General features: G+C 49.5%; 6 protein-coding genes across 7 annotated transcripts; 1 reads left to right on the top strand and 5 right to left on the bottom strand.

Moving 5' to 3' along the window:
• Nucleotides 1–646: 646 nt before the first annotated feature.
• PV09_06987 (uncharacterized protein) lies at nt 647–2446 on the bottom strand (the record flags this gene model as incomplete). The annotated part of the gene is made up of 4 exons (XM_016360701.1): nt 647–889; nt 963–2183; nt 2279–2322; nt 2386–2446. The coding sequence occupies 4 exons, from the start codon at nt 2444–2446 to the stop codon at nt 647–649; spliced, it is 1569 nt and encodes a 522-aa protein (XP_016211378.1).
• A 957-nt stretch (nt 2447–3403) lies between these two features.
• Nucleotides 3404–5560, bottom strand: PV09_06986 (uncharacterized protein; the record flags this gene model as incomplete). Its single annotated transcript, XM_016360700.1, has 4 exons — nt 3404–3523; nt 3574–3681; nt 3763–5005; nt 5058–5560. 4 exons carry the CDS (start codon nt 5558–5560, stop codon nt 3404–3406), a joined length of 1974 nt encoding a protein of 657 aa, XP_016211377.1.
• Nucleotides 5561–6291: 731 nt separating this feature from the next.
• On the top strand, nt 6292–8912 carry PV09_06985. 2 transcript variants are annotated; one of them, XM_016360698.1, is made up of 3 exons: nt 6292–6729; nt 6929–7532; nt 7590–8912. In XM_016360698.1, exons 1-3 carry the CDS (start codon nt 6588–6590, stop codon nt 8635–8637), a joined length of 1794 nt encoding a protein of 597 aa, XP_016211375.1. In that variant the 5' UTR covers nt 6292–6587; the 3' UTR covers nt 8638–8912. The 2 variants fall into 2 exon arrangements, with proteins under 2 accessions (XP_016211375.1, XP_016211376.1); XM_016360699.1 differs by having other exon boundaries at nt 6292–7532.
• Nucleotides 8818–10268, bottom strand: PV09_06984 (uncharacterized protein). The gene is made up of 2 exons (XM_016360697.1): nt 9491–10268; nt 8818–9440 (listed from the first exon to the last, which is right to left on the bottom strand). The coding sequence occupies exons 1-2, from the start codon at nt 10096–10098 to the stop codon at nt 8912–8914; spliced, it is 1137 nt and encodes a 378-aa protein (XP_016211374.1). The 5' UTR covers nt 10099–10268; the 3' UTR covers nt 8818–8911.
• A 143-nt stretch (nt 10269–10411) lies between these two features.
• On the bottom strand, nt 10412–12449 carry PV09_06983 (uncharacterized protein). Its single transcript, XM_016360696.1, has 3 exons — nt 12069–12449; nt 11706–12009; nt 10412–11625 (listed from the first exon to the last, which is right to left on the bottom strand). The coding sequence occupies exons 1-3, from the start codon at nt 12142–12144 to the stop codon at nt 10530–10532; spliced, it is 1476 nt and encodes a 491-aa protein (XP_016211373.1). The 5' UTR covers nt 12145–12449; the 3' UTR covers nt 10412–10529.
• Nucleotides 12450–12604: 155 nt separating this feature from the next.
• Nucleotides 12605–13955, bottom strand: PV09_06982 (ribosomal protein L27). The gene is made up of 2 exons (XM_016360695.1): nt 13698–13955; nt 12605–13644 (listed from the first exon to the last, which is right to left on the bottom strand). The coding sequence occupies exons 1-2, from the start codon at nt 13930–13932 to the stop codon at nt 13025–13027; spliced, it is 855 nt and encodes a 284-aa protein (XP_016211372.1). The 5' UTR covers nt 13933–13955; the 3' UTR covers nt 12605–13024.
• Between the last annotated feature and the right edge of the window lie 2624 nt (nt 13956–16579).

Below are 16579 nucleotides of genomic sequence, written 5' to 3'. Positions count from 1 at the left end.
GCGGGGAATGCCAGGCGGGATCCACCCACAGAAATTTCCCGTCGTGGGCGTTGTCCGCTCACTACAACCCAACCGGCGCCGGCTCTGCCAGATCATGCTACGTATCCGCTGCGACTGTGATGGGAGCGCCATCCTGCCCTTGTCTCACCGACTCGCTTATCATGCACGTCCGTTCTGCATCTGACGAAAGGCTGGCTAAGCATTGCATCGTGCCTTCGGGACGTGCTCGCAATGGACAACCCCGAGCACGTCAACGTCCCAACCAGGCCACGCTTCCACGCTACCTAATATCTCTTACCATACCGTCTGCTACTCTGCTAACGGAGCCCTTCTACAGGATTCCACTCCACCGGATTGATTTGCTCGCCTCAGCCGCACGCCTCCACTTCTTTCTCCCTAGCCTGTACTTAGCATAGACAACAATCTACCGCCCAGACGTGCTGTTGCGACCCCACCCAAAAAAAAACATGGCCAGTACGCATCCTTGGTCGAACACATGCACAGCTTCTTGAGGATCGACCGAAGAATCCTCCGATGCACCCGCCAAAGCCAAGAAAAGAGAATACTACATCATGAAGCCGCTTTTGCTTCTTCTAGACTGTTACGATCAATAACCCGGATGCCGTCAGATGCACGCAGAAGGTCCTTATTCTACTCCAGCCGCTCGCCAAATGGGCTCGCTTGCTGCCGCCTGCAGCCTTGCCGCAGGAAGCTCGGATTCATGAAGGTGTGCACCAGCTTCCCGCAGTAGCTGGACCGCCTCGAACCCCGCATTCGCTGCTGCCAAGAACAATGGTGTATGTCCTTCCCTATTGCGAAGATGAACGCTAGCACCTTGAGTAAGAAACTCGCGCAGAATATCCACGTTGGGAGACGTAGCTGCAATATGCTGTCGTCAGTTAGCACGACTTGACCGACTGAATGACTGCTTCGTTGCAAGAGAAGAAAAAACGGCAACTTACCACCGGAGTATTGCCAGCATAGTCCGGGTCATTCAATAACCACCTGGTTTCGCCCCGCATGACGTCCCTAACCGCCTGAAGATCTCCTGCGCGAATCGCGTAGGCAAGAGCCGCAAGATTAGACTGTTCTGGAGATAGCGTTCCACTGTCCGGGGGCGGGTGTTGAAATAAGGTACGACCCGTTGCTGTAAGCTCTCCGGCAATCGAGGTTGACATTTTAATGGCTACTTCCTCGGGAGTCGCGTTCGGCAGCGAGAGTAGATACGAGAGTTTTGTTAACGCGGCTTCGCTAGTCATGTCGTGACCAAAGACTACGCCGGCTCTTCCCAAAGCCGTTGCCGGCGCATATAAGGGGCTCACATTGCCGCTGAGGCACTGCGTTACGTTAACAATGACGATGCCCCGACTAATGGCATCCGCAAGAATCTTGGTCAACGCTCCGTCTGCGCCTCCTGGAGTGTTTCCGGCTCCGAATGTCTCCAAGATCAATCCTTTCAGCCCCTCAAGTCGTAGTACTGCATCTACCATTTGCGGTTTGATGCCTGGGAAAACCCGCAAGCATGCCACGTGCGTCGTGTTTAGACGTGTCTGAATTGAGAGCGGATCGATCGTCTTGGGTCTCTCCACAATGCTCCAGTTCACAACTGTCTTTTGTGATGTGATAACTGCCAGCGGCGGGAAGTTCGGGCTTGAGAATGCTGCAAAGTCATCCGCTGATATTTTTGTTGCCCTGTTGCCCCGGAATAACTTGAAATTGAAGAACAGACATACTTCAGGAATCATGAAGTGTCCTGCGATGACTAGAGATCCCAGAAGATTATCCGTCGCGTCATTCTGCAGCTCCAGCATGGGCGCTTGAGAGCCAGTGAGAATAACTGGCTTTCCAAGATTCTGTAGCATGAAACTCAATGCAGAGCAGGTGTATGCCAATGAGTCGGTGCCATGAAGAATCACGAAGCCGTCGAACAATTGGTAGTTTCGGTACACAGTTTTCGCAATGTGATCCCATCCTTCAGCGTCGATGGAGCTGCTATCAAGCAAATTCTCGAATTCGTACACACAGTAACGTATCCGTCGATCATACGTGCTAATTGGCGTCCGTAAACTTTGTACGGCCTTCCTCGTACCATTGTCATCCGTAACAATCTCTAGTGGTTCCGGAAACGATCCATCATTGAAGGTTGGGAAGGGAGCTAGTCCAAATTTAAGAAAATTTGTTGCCTTCGATGCATCAGCCTATATCTACGCATAACGATTGCACCATAAAGTTTTGGCGAAGATTCAAGACGTGGGGAAAAAAAAACGGGACCACGTACCGGCACAAGTCCATTCTCAGACCGCTTCATACATATAGTACCACCTGTTAATGCGATCTGTCAGCCTTAAACTTGTGGCTAGAGGCTGAGGGGAAGGATGAACCGACCCGTGATAATAATCAGGACCCGAGACTCCGGAAAGAACAGCTCAGGAAGAACGTTTGCCATAGCTGATTCAGATGACCGCCAGATCATTCGTAAGACAGCACCCAGGGATAATACCGAGAAAGAAAAGGCTCGAAACGATGCACAAGATAAGATCCCGATTGCGGTACAAATGCGGTGTGACACACAGACAACAGCGATAAGGACGAAAAATGATGGATGGGTATGAAAGTCGACAGTGGACTCGTGAGAAGAGTAAGTCTCTCGGGTATCCACCTGCAGACACCAGGATTCGATAATGTCAAAGAGGAAAAAAAAAATTCTCTGTGATCGGCTTCGTCACAGCTCTCACGCTCACTGGAGAAGCACGCAACACGTCAGAGCCCTTGAACCCGCAGCAGCACACCGAAAAGGTACCGGAAGAATGTCTGCACACTCCATTACTCTTATATGTTGGCCAGAGTACATTCTATGGGGAGATACTAGACAGTGAAGGGTCAAGCGCAGTTCGTGGTGTTGAAAAGTTTTTGGGGATGGCCTGGCCAATCACTGCTGTTCTCGTTACCCCTTCTCAACCTTGGAATGGCAATCCGCTCCATACCGTTGCCAGATCTCGTCATGTGCGAATCTCTTAGCTCAAACTTCGGAGGAATAAAGAACAGGACTTGTTCCACACGTGAAATAAAATCGGTGTGATGTGGCTATGCAGATGAACCGGCTTGTCGTGCGCCAAGTTGCACCTACGACGTGCACGCAACCTGAAATGTCAAAATTGCGGATAGGTTGCGTGTTCGTCGCAGCGCACATGGCAGCACTAAAAGCGTAAAGGTTCTTCCTCTGCTCGAAAGTCAAAAGGGGGATAAGAGGGAAATAGAAGGATTGGCATCGTGAAGTTTGGCGAAACTAGATCAAAGTAGTCCGTTCGATAATGACAGATGTGCAAGCTTCGTTATCGACTCGTCTATTCCTCAACCTCATTTGACACCAATCTAACAGCCCTATATGCAACGGTATACAGGGTTATCGGACGGAGCCGGGCTGTGGTGGAAGCCAGGTACCGTCGACGTTCCAAGTCCCTCCTTTAGTATAATCCTCCGCCCCGCTACCACGCAGAAAAGCAAAGCGAAAATATACAGGAACCTAATGATGTCATCAGTTATTTGTACTCTGCATAGTCGGAGAGTTCTTACATCGAGCCACTCTTTCTCTCGAACAAAGGTAAAGTTGCTCATGCCACCGAATTTGCCCTCGCCAACGTCAATGTAGCCCTTATAGCGCTCTACATCATTGATCAAGATCTATGGCTGAAAATTAGCACGCGTCGAGCAGGATCAAGATTGTGCGAAAAGCAGGGCGATTCGCATAGGTGAGACACCTACAGATATACCATCGTATCCAAGCTCAGGGTTAGGCTGAATCCACTCGAACGTGATGTTGGGCAATTTAGTGTTGAAAATGCCGTCATTCATGTGTATTATCGGTGGCAGGAGTTCAGGGATGAGACTGTTGAGAGGTGCATCGCCACGTAATTCCATCCAGGTCTGTACAATGGAGTCGAAGCCCCAACGGGCGATTCCATTGATAAAAAATCCCACAAGTAGTCCCTGATACAACAGCGAAGGTCTAGTTTGCATTGCCGTACCTGGTAGAAAGAGTAGTGCAAGAATGTAGTGGTGAATCCTGACGTGTAGCCCCGGCACGGCTACAAGAAGAAGCAGGAAGGAACCCATGATGGCGTAAATGGAAAGATATTTGAAAAACTTGCCCTCTACCCGCAAGCACCAAGCTTGACCAAGGACAATGATAATGATGATGCAGATAATGCTGATCAACGCCGGTATGGCTCCGGGCTGCTTGAGATCGTGTGGAGTCAAACGTTGGATGGGGATCTTGTCGAAGGTGTAATTGTTCAGAGCGCCAACCCAGCATGCCCCCAGCCATAATATTGTCTTCTCATACTGTGCAGTCAAGCCCGTTAGTGTTCGGCGGATAGCAACGTGGTACATGACTGCCATGCAGAAGGAAGCTGGTAAAAATCTTCCAAATGCAGTACTGATGAGAGAATAGTAGTTTGAAAGCGGGGGTGGATCGGAAACCAGTGAGACGTGCGCAAAGAGACCGACAAAGATAGAGCAGAAGAAGATTGAAGGGCTCGTGACAAAGAGTGAGAGAATAATGCTGAACGTCAGAGAGACTCCCAAGATCTGCCATCGTAGATCTTTGCAAGCTTCCGCCTTGCCTCGGACGAATTGGAAGGAGAGTGGAAACCATGAGTTGAATTCGACGCTCTTCACATGGTTTCTGTCACTGGCGGGGAAGTCAGCGCGTTCGCCGGTTAGGCGTACAACACCACATCCACCCGTTCTGTCGCTGAGGTAGCCTGCATGAATCGCAGCGCTACATATGAAGGAGTCACCGCGATAGTAAGCATCATCAAGATCATCACTCCCTTTTGGGGGCCCTCCGATGACCAGGTTCTGGTACTGGAAGGTTTTGTTCCCCACGGCGTAAGGTTCATAGATCTCTTCATGGCTGCAGCTGGCCGGACACCGGAAAGCGTAGACATTGCTGTCGAATGGTCGGCAAAGATCGCCGTTGAGGCCACAGTCATTTCCCCGTCTCCTGTATCTAGTTTCAGTGACTACTAGTGAACTCTGTTCCACGTCTTGCCTACCATAATTTTGTGGAACAGCTTAGCACCGCAGGTTTTCCATATCCCTTGACGTCTCCCGCGAATGCTGATTTCCACAGCATCAGACTGAATACCAGCAGCCACAAGAGATAGAAGCCGACGAGCAACCAAAACTTCTGTATCTTCTTTGGCGCATACCGATCCAACAACTTCAGGTGGTATGTCTGCACGTCCCCGAAAAGTGGTGTAATGCGCCATATTCGTGGAGGCTGAGGTCCTCTGAGCCATCGAACCGTCGCAATGCATGACTTCCGCGCCCGAGGTGGAATGTGACGAAGAAACGAATGCTTTTGTTGGTATGTGGTCAAGCCGTCGCCCGTCTCGTCGTCCTCAACCTCGGCGTCGTCATCGATTCCCAGGAAGGACAAGGCCTCATTCTGGCCATCGCCCACCGTGTCTTGTTCGCTAAGCGCTTCGGGGCTTGTGGGATCGTCTCGGTATGGCTCGTCGAAGCCCGCATCTCGGGCGCTGCGTTGCGGCGCCATGGTAAGAGTGAAGAATGTCTAAACCGGCGCATGAGCATGCATTCGTCTCAACAAGACAAGGCGAAGCCACAAAAGCGCAGGCTAAATCGCCCGATCAAGACTCGACCATAGACTCTGCGGTACGTGCTGCAACGACTCGGCGCATACTCACTTGTGGATAGATCCGCCAACTGCCGGGTCTGCTATGATGATGATGATGATGATGATGACGACGACGACGGCAACGGCAACGGCAACGGCCCAAATGACAAGGCCAGGCAAGAACGCCCGCAAGTGCGACGACTCAAGGCGCGACAAAACAACACGATCACGTCGAGGAAGGCGGCGCAAGAAGGGCTCAGAACTATGTCATTCCTCGATTTCACCAGCACGACCCAGGGACAGCTGCAGGCGGCGTTGGACGGGGCTTCGTCTCACTTAGACCCGCCAGCCACCACCACGACCACGACCACGGTGGAGCTCGTCGAACAAAACCTGAACGCCAATGACCGCATCGCGTGGTCCCGGACGCTTGGCGTCGTTGTCTCTGCGCCCGGCGACAGGAACACCAATCGCAGGCGTCACTCTGCGCAGATGTCGAGTACCACCTCTGCGCATGGCCGGAGCTGTCTTGACGCGCCGTCAGCGTGACCAAAGCCTTCAGTCTGTCCAGGCGGCCGGAGGCGCTCCAACGCGTGGTGGATTCGAAACCCAGCAACCTCGCAACTCGACGGTCTGGCATCCGCGGACCAGCCTCCAACGCTCAATCGATAAGAGCAATGCGCACGTACAAGTACAAGTACTTGAATCCGCTAAGCCCAGCTGTGCCGCTGTGCCGATCTCCCGGACGACGGAAGTCGGTCTCTCGGACCAGCACCTGCGTTCTTGATTACAATTCGCATGCAGGGCGTGCGCCTTATCGCTCCGCCGAACACGGTAACCGAGTAAGAGAGCACTTCGGCCATGTAGCACTACGGTTCCCCAGATTGTCTCGTCGCTGCCTGCACTCTTTCTTGAGATTCACTGTTATCGTTACCTCTACTTGAAGATGGCTGAGCTTCGCCGCGACCTCCCCGAGCCCAAGGATCTTTCCCATCATCTCACCAGATCCACCAGAGCCAGGCAAGCGTCGAGCATCAAGTCATTCTACAAATACTTTGCCATTCCGGGCATTGGGCAGCTAGCTGGAGGTAAATGCGCGCAATTCTTGCCTTCTGTGTTCTCGCCGTACAGTTCCACAGTTGCCCGTGGTGCTGAGGAAGAGATGATGTTCGTTTACATGCAAGGCACATCCAAAGGGCGATTGCCTGGAATGAAGTTGACATGCCGCACGCAAGACGCATCTTAGATTGTGCAACCACCGACCATGAACGCTTATGTCTATGATAGGTCTGCCGAATCCCAATTATTTCCCCTACGACACGCTCGAAGCAAAAGTCGCTCTACCAAACCGGTGGACACCACGGCCCAACGATCCTGTTGACCCACCAATCACGCGCAGCACGTCCAGGAAGGATAAATCACCTGCAGAGGCCCGACTGCTCGTGCCCAAATCAGCAAACACACCGGATGTGCTGCGCAAGATCGATCTTACTACTGCACTGCAGTACGGCACCGCACAAGGCTACCCTCCGCTTTACCAGTTCCTCACAGAATTCACGAGAGACTATCTTCATCCCAACGTGCCATACAAGGGAGGACCCGAGATTATTCTGACAGTGGGCAACACGGATGGCTTTGCCAAGTGCATGCAGGCCTTTGCTGAGGAGTGGCATGAGGGCGAAGATCCGCCTTCGGAACGGCAGGGCTGTCTCGTTGAAGAGTATGCATATATGAATGCCATTCAACAGGTGCAATCGAAAGGCCTAAATGTCGTGCCCGTTCGGATGGATGAGGGCGGCATGACCACCGAGGGACCAGGCGGCTTGCGAGACGTCCTAGAGAATTGGGACTTCAGCAAAGGCAAGATGCCACATCTGATGTATACTGTCACGTACGTGTGCGCAATCTTTCTCATGATTCAAGTTACAAGTGCTAAAGGATAATGCAGTATCGGGCAGAACCCAACAGGTGCCGTGTTGAGCGTTCAACGAAGAAAGGAAATTTACGCTCTATGTTGCAAGTACGACATCATCATTTGTGAAGACGATCCGTATTGGTATCTACAATATCCCGGTGGCGGCTGCTCGAACAATTATAATACTGCGGGAGGTGGGAAATCATCTGGCTTCCCTTACCTCGACTCTCTTGTTCCATCTTATCTAAGCATGGACTACGAAGGCAGGGTCGTTCGCATGGACACATTTTCGAAGACTGTGGCTCCAGGTTGTCGATTAGGCTGGATTACCGCTCAGCCTGCCCTTGTTGAGCGTATTCTAAGGATCACAGAGACAAGTACACAACAGCCAAGTGGCTTCGTCCAGGCTATGATCGCGGAACTAATCATGGGCCCACCAGATGGGCCGAAGAATGGCAGCGGCGGAGCAAAAGACGGAAAAGGCTGGCGTTTTGACGGTTGGGTTAGATGGCTGGAAGGTTTGAGAGGCGAATACCAAAGAAGAATGGAAACGATGTGCGGAGTCTTGTCCGCCGGTAAGACGATTATGAAGTCTGGTCGGAGAAGCTCACTCAGCCAACTCACTGCTGACTTGAATGTCAATGATGGGGACCGTGACGAGTGGAGCGTCATCGAGCAGACTAAGATCTACGATTTCGTCCGCCCGCTTGGGGGCATGTTTCTCTGGGTCAGATTTGATTTTGGTACACATCCACTCTCCAAGCAGGTTCCGGGACCAAGACTTGCCCGAGCTCTCTGGATTTATTTCACCACCGACGCCTACAAGGTCCTAGTAGGTCCGGGTACTATGTTTGCTCCGACACAGGAGATCAAGGAGCGTGATGCGTGGGAGTGCTTCAGGCTTTGTTTTGCTGCTGCAGAAACACATGAGATCGAGGAATTCTCGAAGAGGTTCGTAAGAGGCGCCAAAGGGTTCTGGAAAATTAAAGATAAGCAAGTTATCGACGATCTGCTGGCAGAGGATGAGGTGGAAATGCTGGATGCATCAAATGCTATGGGAAATCTTGCAGGCTTCTGCTAGGACTGCCCTTAACTGGATCGAACCCCCAATCTTACTTCTCGGTTCCGGTATACGTCACATTTGGCTCTAGCGATACCTACCATGTCAGTGATTTCTCCGATTTTCAGGTCTGCCATGGTATTTGGATTGGCACGAATAGAGCGTCATAGTATGGTCTAGCTGCGAAGGGCAAACCTGTACTTGTTCTACATACACGTCATCCATCTTATTATTCTATGTACTATCCATTCATATACTTTTCTATCTCTAAGTACTACTGATCATGTTTGTCCCATTACCAACCATTCATCTGTAAAATCCCCCTTCCTCTCTCCTCCAACCAGTCTGTGTTGCCCCAGAATCCCCACGAGGCTTGAAATCGAAGCCAATCGAGCAACGCAAATTCCCAATGGCGAATGAACGTATCCCATGGATAAGTCCGACCCGATGCAAGTTCAAGTTTGTCGTGGTAATAGCGCAAGAACACTTCCTCTTGTGCTCCGAGCCCTTTATCCGCAGGCAATAACTTTGCAGGAACAGAGCAGGTAAAAAGTTTCGCAAGGTCACTTACACCAAGACCAAGACCCACGTACTGAAAGTCATAGAAGGCTACTGATGAACCGTCTGCCGTGCTAAAGAGATTCTCGGATTTAACATCACCGTGTATAAGGGTGATGTAATCCACGTTTGCCGCATTTTGAGGTGAAATTTCTATTGATGCCAGCTCGGCGACTGATGGTGCACCCGAGCAGAGTGCTGAAGACCATTCAGATGACGCATCTTCCTTCAAAGAGCTATATTCCGTCATCCTCGTTGCCAAATACCTGACCACATGTTATCGTTTGTAGTACCATGGATGAAAATGAACACTCACGTGTAGCCGCCATTCAACCACACCCCTTCAGTCCTCAATGCAGCGATTCCGTTAGCTTTCACGTATTCCATCGGCGGAGGACAAAGCGCTGCTCGGTCAAACTGTTTCACACGAGTCCACCAAAAGCCGTGGAAGCCAGCCAGCCAGTCCAGCGCAGCATATACTTGTCGCTCGCTCAACTCGACTCGCTTCTCACCAGCAATTGGAAATGTTTCGCAGAGGTCACTCAGCAACGTTGCCGTTGAAAACCCATGTGAGTCGGACGAAACGCTCGCAATGCAGGCTGCGACTGCGATTTGCTTGGGCAACTGCGGCGCCAGCTTGGTGTAAAAAAACTGCTCAACCTGGTAGGAAAGGATTTTGCGGATATGTCCTTCATCTACTAGTCTCCCATTTGGTTTGATGACGGGAGGTTCAATGTGCTTCAAAATTAGTGATGTAGGCGCTACGTCTGAAGCACTGGAAGCGGGCACAGCCTCTATCCTGCAAATATGTCCATAGCCGGCCCAAAGTGATTGCAAAACTTTGCATGAGACCAGACGGAAGCTTTTAGATTCGAGCAAGTCGCAGGCAATCTGCTCAGCTAACGATTTTCTCGACGTGGCCATCAAACCCTGCTCACCGTGCCGAAAAGAGAACTTGTGAGAAAAGGAGCGCAAAGTGAAAGATTATGGAAGGAATGAAGTACAAGAGGGTAAAATTGCATTTGGTCATATATCATGTAATTTAATTCACGATAAGAAAACAAGACGTTTTGTGGACAATTTAGGAGTGTAGTTGAATGGGTTTATGAAATCACGTCCGATGCCCAAACTAAAAATTCGAAATGATCCAACCATTCATTGCCGTTTTAGGGTAATTCACACTACGAATGTCGCAAAAAATAAAAGGAAAAAGTAAATAAAAGTAAACAATATAGGAATTAAATGCGATTTTTAGATCATTTAAAGCCTTTGGTCGCAACAACGGCCCTGATATTCAAGAACTTGTCATTATTTTATTCATCAGCCATTTAAAGTCGTCCCTGCCTTCTAGGTGATTAAAGATTACAAACTACAGCAACGAGAACAACTATCAGCATCGAAAGCCTCGTGTAATCCGCCCTCATCAACTGTAGGCCTTTATTGGATAGCTCGATCCCAGATGCGATTGCACCTCCAATTGCGTTGCTCGAAGATGTTGGGAGAGTTGAAACGGTCTCAGTCTTGCCGTCCACAACGGCAACAGTCTTACCCGCACCATTTGTGGAGAGTGAGACGGTCGTCTGATGACCCAGAGTTGAGAAAACGAAGTTTCCATCACTGTTAGCAGTAGCCGTGATGCTGCCAAAGCTAATCACCACGGCAGCTGTAGTTGGTGCAACGACTAGAGACTCAGTCTTCCCATTGACAACTACTACGGATCCACCGCTGGCAAGAGATACGGTGTTTGCACCCACAGTGATCTGACTTCCTTGTGAAACGGTCTGTGAACCAATGACAAGGTTGGTTAATGAATCAAATGAAGCAGTCTCGCCCCCCAAAACAATGGGCGTGGGAAGTGGCGTGAAGCTAGACAAACTGGTACTCTGGCTGCCATCACGAGAAGGCGTGACAGTTGGTTGATTCACCGATGAAATCTGGCCAGCCGGGGAAGCTGGACCGGTTTGGCCGCTCTGTCCCTGCGGTGATGTCGGACTTGGAGAAAATATGCTGCTCTGGTTCTCTGGAAGCGCAGTGGCGGATGTACCTGGTTTCGATGTGTTTTCGGGTGCTGGATCTGGTGTTGGATCTGGTGTAGAACTCTCGTGGCTGACACTTGTCTCTGTCAAGAACATCACTGTCTGGACAGCAGCTTCAGGACAGACCGCTTCCAAGGAACAAAGAGTTGGAGCGGCGTCGCCAATATTTATTGTTGCTATCGGGCGGAAGTAACAGACCTCTGAAAGAAGAGCATATGTGAACCCAGGTTTGTCAGCGCTGTCGGTCGACGTTGGCGTTTCCTGGGCAGGTGTTTTGTAGGAGCTGAACGTGATATACTCTCTATTTTCACTATCCAGAGTCGAGCACACGGACTTGCCGTTACTGTCTGTGGTAGGTAGAGTTCCGTACCAGTAATAACTGAGAGGGTACGCCACAAACTCTGTTGGGTATGCTCTTCAATTTAAGCCATCAGTATTCGGTTCTTGTTGTGTTCCAGTTGATTGAGTCATTGTCTTAGAGCGGGGTAAGCTTACACTTCAACTGTAGTCGTCTTCCCGACCTCCGTCTCAACGGGGATCTGAGATATGTGCGTGCCGGCTGCATTAGTTGGCGGCATCGTCACATTTGCTGGCAGTGTGTTGAGCTTCGTTGTCGTCCTTGTCTGATTTGTTCGCTCATCCACGATGTAAATCACGGTCGCAGCTGTCACAGTCCCAGTAATCGTAGCTTTGACCCAATGCCATGTCGTAATTCCATTAAGAGCATGACAAGATGCCGTACAAGACGCTAGCGGCGCGGGAGATGTTATGGAAGACGAGTTGTTGTCGCGAGGTATAACTATGTAATTGTAGTCAGCATTCCACTTGTACAGATGCCGGGAAACAATGCGGCCGTACTTCTTACCGCCTCCGTGACGGTCACTAACAACAACGAAAAGAGAGGCAGCACCTTGAGTGCAGAAACAGAATACATTTTCTTCAGGTATAGACAACAATGTAGAGGAAAAACTTCAAAGTAGATTCCAACACATTATCTGCTAATCGAAAATGAACTAACCCGAACCAAAAGAGAGCGTGTAGTTATGTCAGCCTAGTCTTTCGTGGGAAAGGATTTTGTACGTCGATCGAGGCTAAATCAATGTTTGTCCACCCATGAGAACTGTGCTCTCGTGCTAAACTAGCAGGCAAAGTGGGACTCCAGTCCTGCACAATTTATTTGCGATCATCGCATGGACAGGGCAGGGGCAAAGTTATTATCAAGGATTCATTGTCGGCCAGTCCGGCCCCAAGACTTCTGCGCCTGATAATTTGGAGGCTGAGTAAGCCGTTCTCAACGCCTGTCCAATGCAACGATGGCGACTTGGCAGTTTGGGGTCTTGAAGTAGATCCGAAACTGATCGATGACAGTGCTTTGACTTTAGTCCCCAGAAACGACGATATCGCGCTGGTCTGCAACTTATCGAAAGGTACAAGCCAAATTTTGGGGCTCCTTCTCTGACAAAAAGTCGCTCACGATGTCAAAAGAGATTGAACAACATATGTCCAATGTAGCAACACTGGAACTTATTCTGGAATTCTTCTGACTTTCCAATTTGGACATCCCACTCTTGGCATGCGTCTATGAGCAGCTTGGACGGTCTCCAACGATAACAACCTCATCAAGCGTAGCCGTATTTCTAGTCCAGAAGTTCTGTACAACGTCATTTCATCGTGCTTCGCATCCACGAATCGGAAACCGTAGCCCTCTGAAACCAGTGAGATCTTCGAGACAACACAGGAGCATAGGATAGATGCATTTCTGAATACACTTGTGGGTGCAATGTACAAAACGCTTAAAAGGCGTAGAATGAAGGTTATGATCTGGGCGTGGCCTTCTTCTTGGCCTTGCCCTTCTTGTTGACGCTCTTCATCTCAGCAATTCTTGCTCGCTTCGCCGTTCTCTTCCTCCAGGCTAGCCATCGGTTTCCTTTCTTGAAAGGTCTAACTCGGGTGCGCGCCCTCTCCGCAGCGCGCCCAATCTGCCAATTGTCTTCTCTGAACATGTAGTTGCTCCTCATTTTGAGCAATGTGCCATCCTTCAATGTGAACGTCGGTCGGAGATGGCCTCCCTTGCCACTTGGCTCCAGGCTCATGCCCTCAGGCAACACACTATTCTCGTCCAATCCAGCGATGGGGGAGGGTCGCGGAACGTAATTATCAGTGAGATGACTTGAGTCTTCATTAATACGCACTGGGATCATGCCCAATCGTCTTCGTCGCGGAGCATCTTTAGGTGTTGGAAGCGACCAGTCGCGCTCCAACGCAACGCCGATGTAACGCCTCTTTGGATGTTTGAATGGGTCTCGGTAGTATTTCACGTAGCCCTTTTCAGTGGCATAGATGGTATGGTCGCGTCCCATTGCGCAATTTTCGCCAGGAAACCACAACGTGCCTCTTTGGCGATAAATGATGTTCCCTGGCACAACGAACTGCTCTTCAGTGTTCGTTAGATTCCACCATCTCTCAACGATTAGAGCTAACACATACCGCCCGTCTTTTTTGCACCTAGTCGCTTTCCTGGGCCATTCTTAGGGCCATTGGCACGACCTTGGGCTTGATGGGATGCCTGGCGAACACTCGTGAGACCAACGGGCTGTCGCAAACGGTTATTGAGCGAGCGTAGATAGTGCAGTGCTTGGTCCGATGGTCGCAATGGCAAAGAAATGTACCGAGATGATAGGAGAACAGCCCTAGCAGGCCGAGATAGGCTTGATGCTGCCATCTCAGGAAGCTGTTATCGTAGACATTCTTTGCTTTGAAAGTGAAACCCAAATGGGAAAACTTGCGGACAATGCGGAGTTTCGGCCTCAGGCAACGGGCAAAAGGAAGTCGTGGCGTCTGAATGTGGCAGATACGATAAAGAATACGGCGGTAAAGTCTAAAAAAATTGTGCACATCTTTTCCGTCCTCTAAGCAGAATAACGTGCTCGCAGGAGCTGAACGTCAAACTAATCACATGTTTTTGACGTTGCTTCTGCTACCTCAAGTTCCAAAATTCATGACGTCTTACGCATACCTCATTCATGCACACAACAACTATGTTTGTGCTTTGGAAATGCTGCCATATACAGGGTAGATTTCAATTGACCCGAAACAACCACCATGATTTCTAACACTAATTTCGTTATGGTGCTTTAGATGTGTGCGGGCCTATCATTATGATTAATGTTAAGATCTACACGTAGAAGGTCATCGGTGGTGAGATCGTCTACAAGATCTTGTCACCTTACCTACTTTTCTAGCATAGTACTCATAAGTCTTTTTTGACAACTTTCCTAGCTTACCTTGGATGTACAGTGTTGCAAATTGAGACGTCACGATGCTATCTCTATTTGACATTTTCTCGATCATGGAAAATCGAGGCGGCAGAAGTTGGACTTTCGCCGCTGTAAAGAACAAACATAAACTCTCAATAGCGTCATAGGATGCATTTTTTTGGATCCTGTTCCATGGGACAGAAATATGAGAGCGCAAGTATAAGATATGCTAAGAAACACTGCCGTCATCTTCATCTCAGATTTTCAAACATACAATTTAGGGAAGCAGCTTGTGAGTGTGTAAACGCTGTATGAAAAATATTTTGGGCAGCAAATAAGTGTGTACACAAGGCTCATCCTTCTGAGATCCTCCGTTTTAGCCTGATTGACTCACCGTAGCATGATGTAATGTAGACTCGGTCCCCAATATGGGGATTTTCCTGATTCTCAATCTAAACTCAACTGGTCCCCTTCTTTTATTTACTGTCATCACTCTTCGTCAAGAAGGGTAATCGAAATTAGAGGAAGAATTTCGACTCGCTGTATAAATTTTACATGATTATGAACAGCTCAAGTTCGAGCCTATCGGCAGGTTTCCCCAGAGTGACTACGTCAACGTCATGTTATCGATGGTCTGCATACGGATGTTTCGTGACACAACCTTTCAGGCCTTAGAGCTTACCATCTGCACATCGCATCCGTCATACGACATTGCCTAAACCAACCAAAACGCGCGATGTGAGACCCTCTTGCAAACGCTCAATGGCTTTTCTTTGGAAGACGAATGTAGCTGTTACATTGTAAGACTTGCGATTACGGGAGAACTATCCTTGCTAGCAAACAACAGGACTGCCTCTGCCCGATTAAGTTTGAATGGTTACTCAAGAACGTTTTACGCGGGTCATTGTTGGTATCGTACAAAAATCAAAGTATCGAAGCCATTCACAGAAAACGTTCTTAACCCCATAACTAGCTTATTGCTCATTTCTCCGCCTGAAAAGTATTTATGCTAATTGAGACGCTAAGTATCGTGGGCAATTTACCAGAATCAATTCAATAAGGCGTCCTAGAAATCTGGACAATTAATATAATAGCAGTCTGCCTCTATTTCTGAACCTCTTAACCTCGGTGCTCCGAAATTTGCGACCTTCCCTACCTGCTAACCGTTGACGGATTTTACAGCTCGCGAATTCGGGATCTGATAGGATCAGTTATCGTACACCAAGTTCGCTGGTCCAGGCCTTGTCTGACTCCGTGTCACAAACATGAAGCAACGGAGGAAACCAGGTCAGCGGGCCAATGATTCCCCAAGCGAGTGACACAGTTATAACATATTCCAGATATGTCATGGGAACCCGCGGACACTCGTCGAGAGCTAGCTAGATTCTTTAGGCAGTCAAATTTCACAGAAATCTGACGACCGGGACCGCGTAGTAATTTTCAACCCCAACGCTAGTTCAAAACTTGGGCATCCAAGCCTTACAGTTCTAACACGTCGTTCGAGTTTTGGTGTTGTTTTCTTGGAGGCACCATTGGGCCAACGGCGGACAGCGAAGGGCCTGCGCGCGTCCATCTTAAATCGGAAAGATCGAATGAAAATTCACTGGTGTTAAGGTAGAAATCACTTCCTGTCCCCAGCCCCTCCTCTTCCTTCAATCTATGTTCCACTCCAGGCCGGTTTAGACGTTAGAAACAGAATTTGCGGATGCCATGGACATTTGCCCGTTTGAAGTTGCCTCTTCAGGTAGGCAGATGTGCATGTCTCCTGGACGACATGGCATTACCGGTTTTGTCATTTCAAGGTATCGTTATGACTTGCTCAAATCTCTGAGTTTATACGTCGAGATGCCACGTATAGCTAGAGGGGCAGGTAAGTCCTGTAAAACAATGGAACAACAAGTTCAAATAGTAGTCTCACAAAGGCGGCATTACGTCAACGTCGCACGCGGGGGATTCATGCTCTGATCGAGAACTCATCGCAGGTTGAACATAGACGGCGAGGTCCTACAACCTGCCCATACAGTCCCACGTATTTTGTCCATAAATGGCTTCGAAGTCCAGAAACTTGGAAACTGCTGAGCATGTCCGAGAAACAGGCAAAACCCGCCGTGC

Source organism: Verruconis gallopava, assembly GCF_000836295.1.
Source record: "Verruconis gallopava strain CBS 43764 unplaced genomic scaffold supercont1.26, whole genome shotgun sequence".
Classification (NCBI taxonomy): Eukaryota; Fungi; Ascomycota; class Dothideomycetes; order Venturiales; family Sympoventuriaceae; genus Verruconis; species Verruconis gallopava.
Note: the sequence above shows the minus strand (reverse complement) of the source record. Positions and strands in the feature narration are given on the sequence as shown.

Excerpts from the sequence above, each read along its gene's own strand:
- PV09_06985 (XM_016360698.1), top strand. The coding sequence starts at position 6,588 with ATGGCTGAGCTTCGCCGCGACCTCCCCGAGCCCAAGGATCTTTCCCAT. Across the intron at positions 6,730-6,928 it reads CATTGGGCAGCTAGCTGGAG|GTCTGCCGAATCCCAATTAT; the intron begins GTAAATGCGCGC and ends TGTCTATGATAG. Across the intron at positions 7,533-7,589 it reads CATCTGATGTATACTGTCAC|TATCGGGCAGAACCCAACAG; the intron begins GTACGTGTGCGC and ends AGGATAATGCAG.
- PV09_06984 (XM_016360697.1), bottom strand. The coding sequence starts at position 10,098 with ATGGCCACGTCGAGAAAATCGTTAGCTGAGCAGATTGCCTGCGACTTG. Across the intron at positions 9,441-9,490 it reads TGGTTGAATGGCGGCTACAC|GTATTTGGCAACGAGGATGA; the intron begins GTGAGTGTTCAT and ends ACATGTGGTCAG.
- PV09_06983 (XM_016360696.1), bottom strand. The coding sequence starts at position 12,144 with ATGTATTCTGTTTCTGCACTCAAGGTGCTGCCTCTCTTTTCGTTGTTG. Across the intron at positions 12,010-12,068 it reads CGTCACGGAGGCGGTAAGAA|TTATACCTCGCGACAACAAC; the intron begins GTACGGCCGCAT and ends ACAATTACATAG. Across the intron at positions 11,626-11,705 it reads AAGACGACTACAGTTGAAGT|AGCATACCCAACAGAGTTTG; the intron begins GTAAGCTTACCC and ends CTTAAATTGAAG.
- PV09_06982 (XM_016360695.1), bottom strand. The coding sequence starts at position 13,932 with ATGGCAGCATCAAGCCTATCTCGGCCTGCTAGGGCTGTTCTCCTATCA. Across the intron at positions 13,645-13,697 it reads AGGTGCAAAAAAGACGGGCG|AGCAGTTCGTTGTGCCAGGG; the intron begins GTATGTGTTAGC and ends CGAACACTGAAG.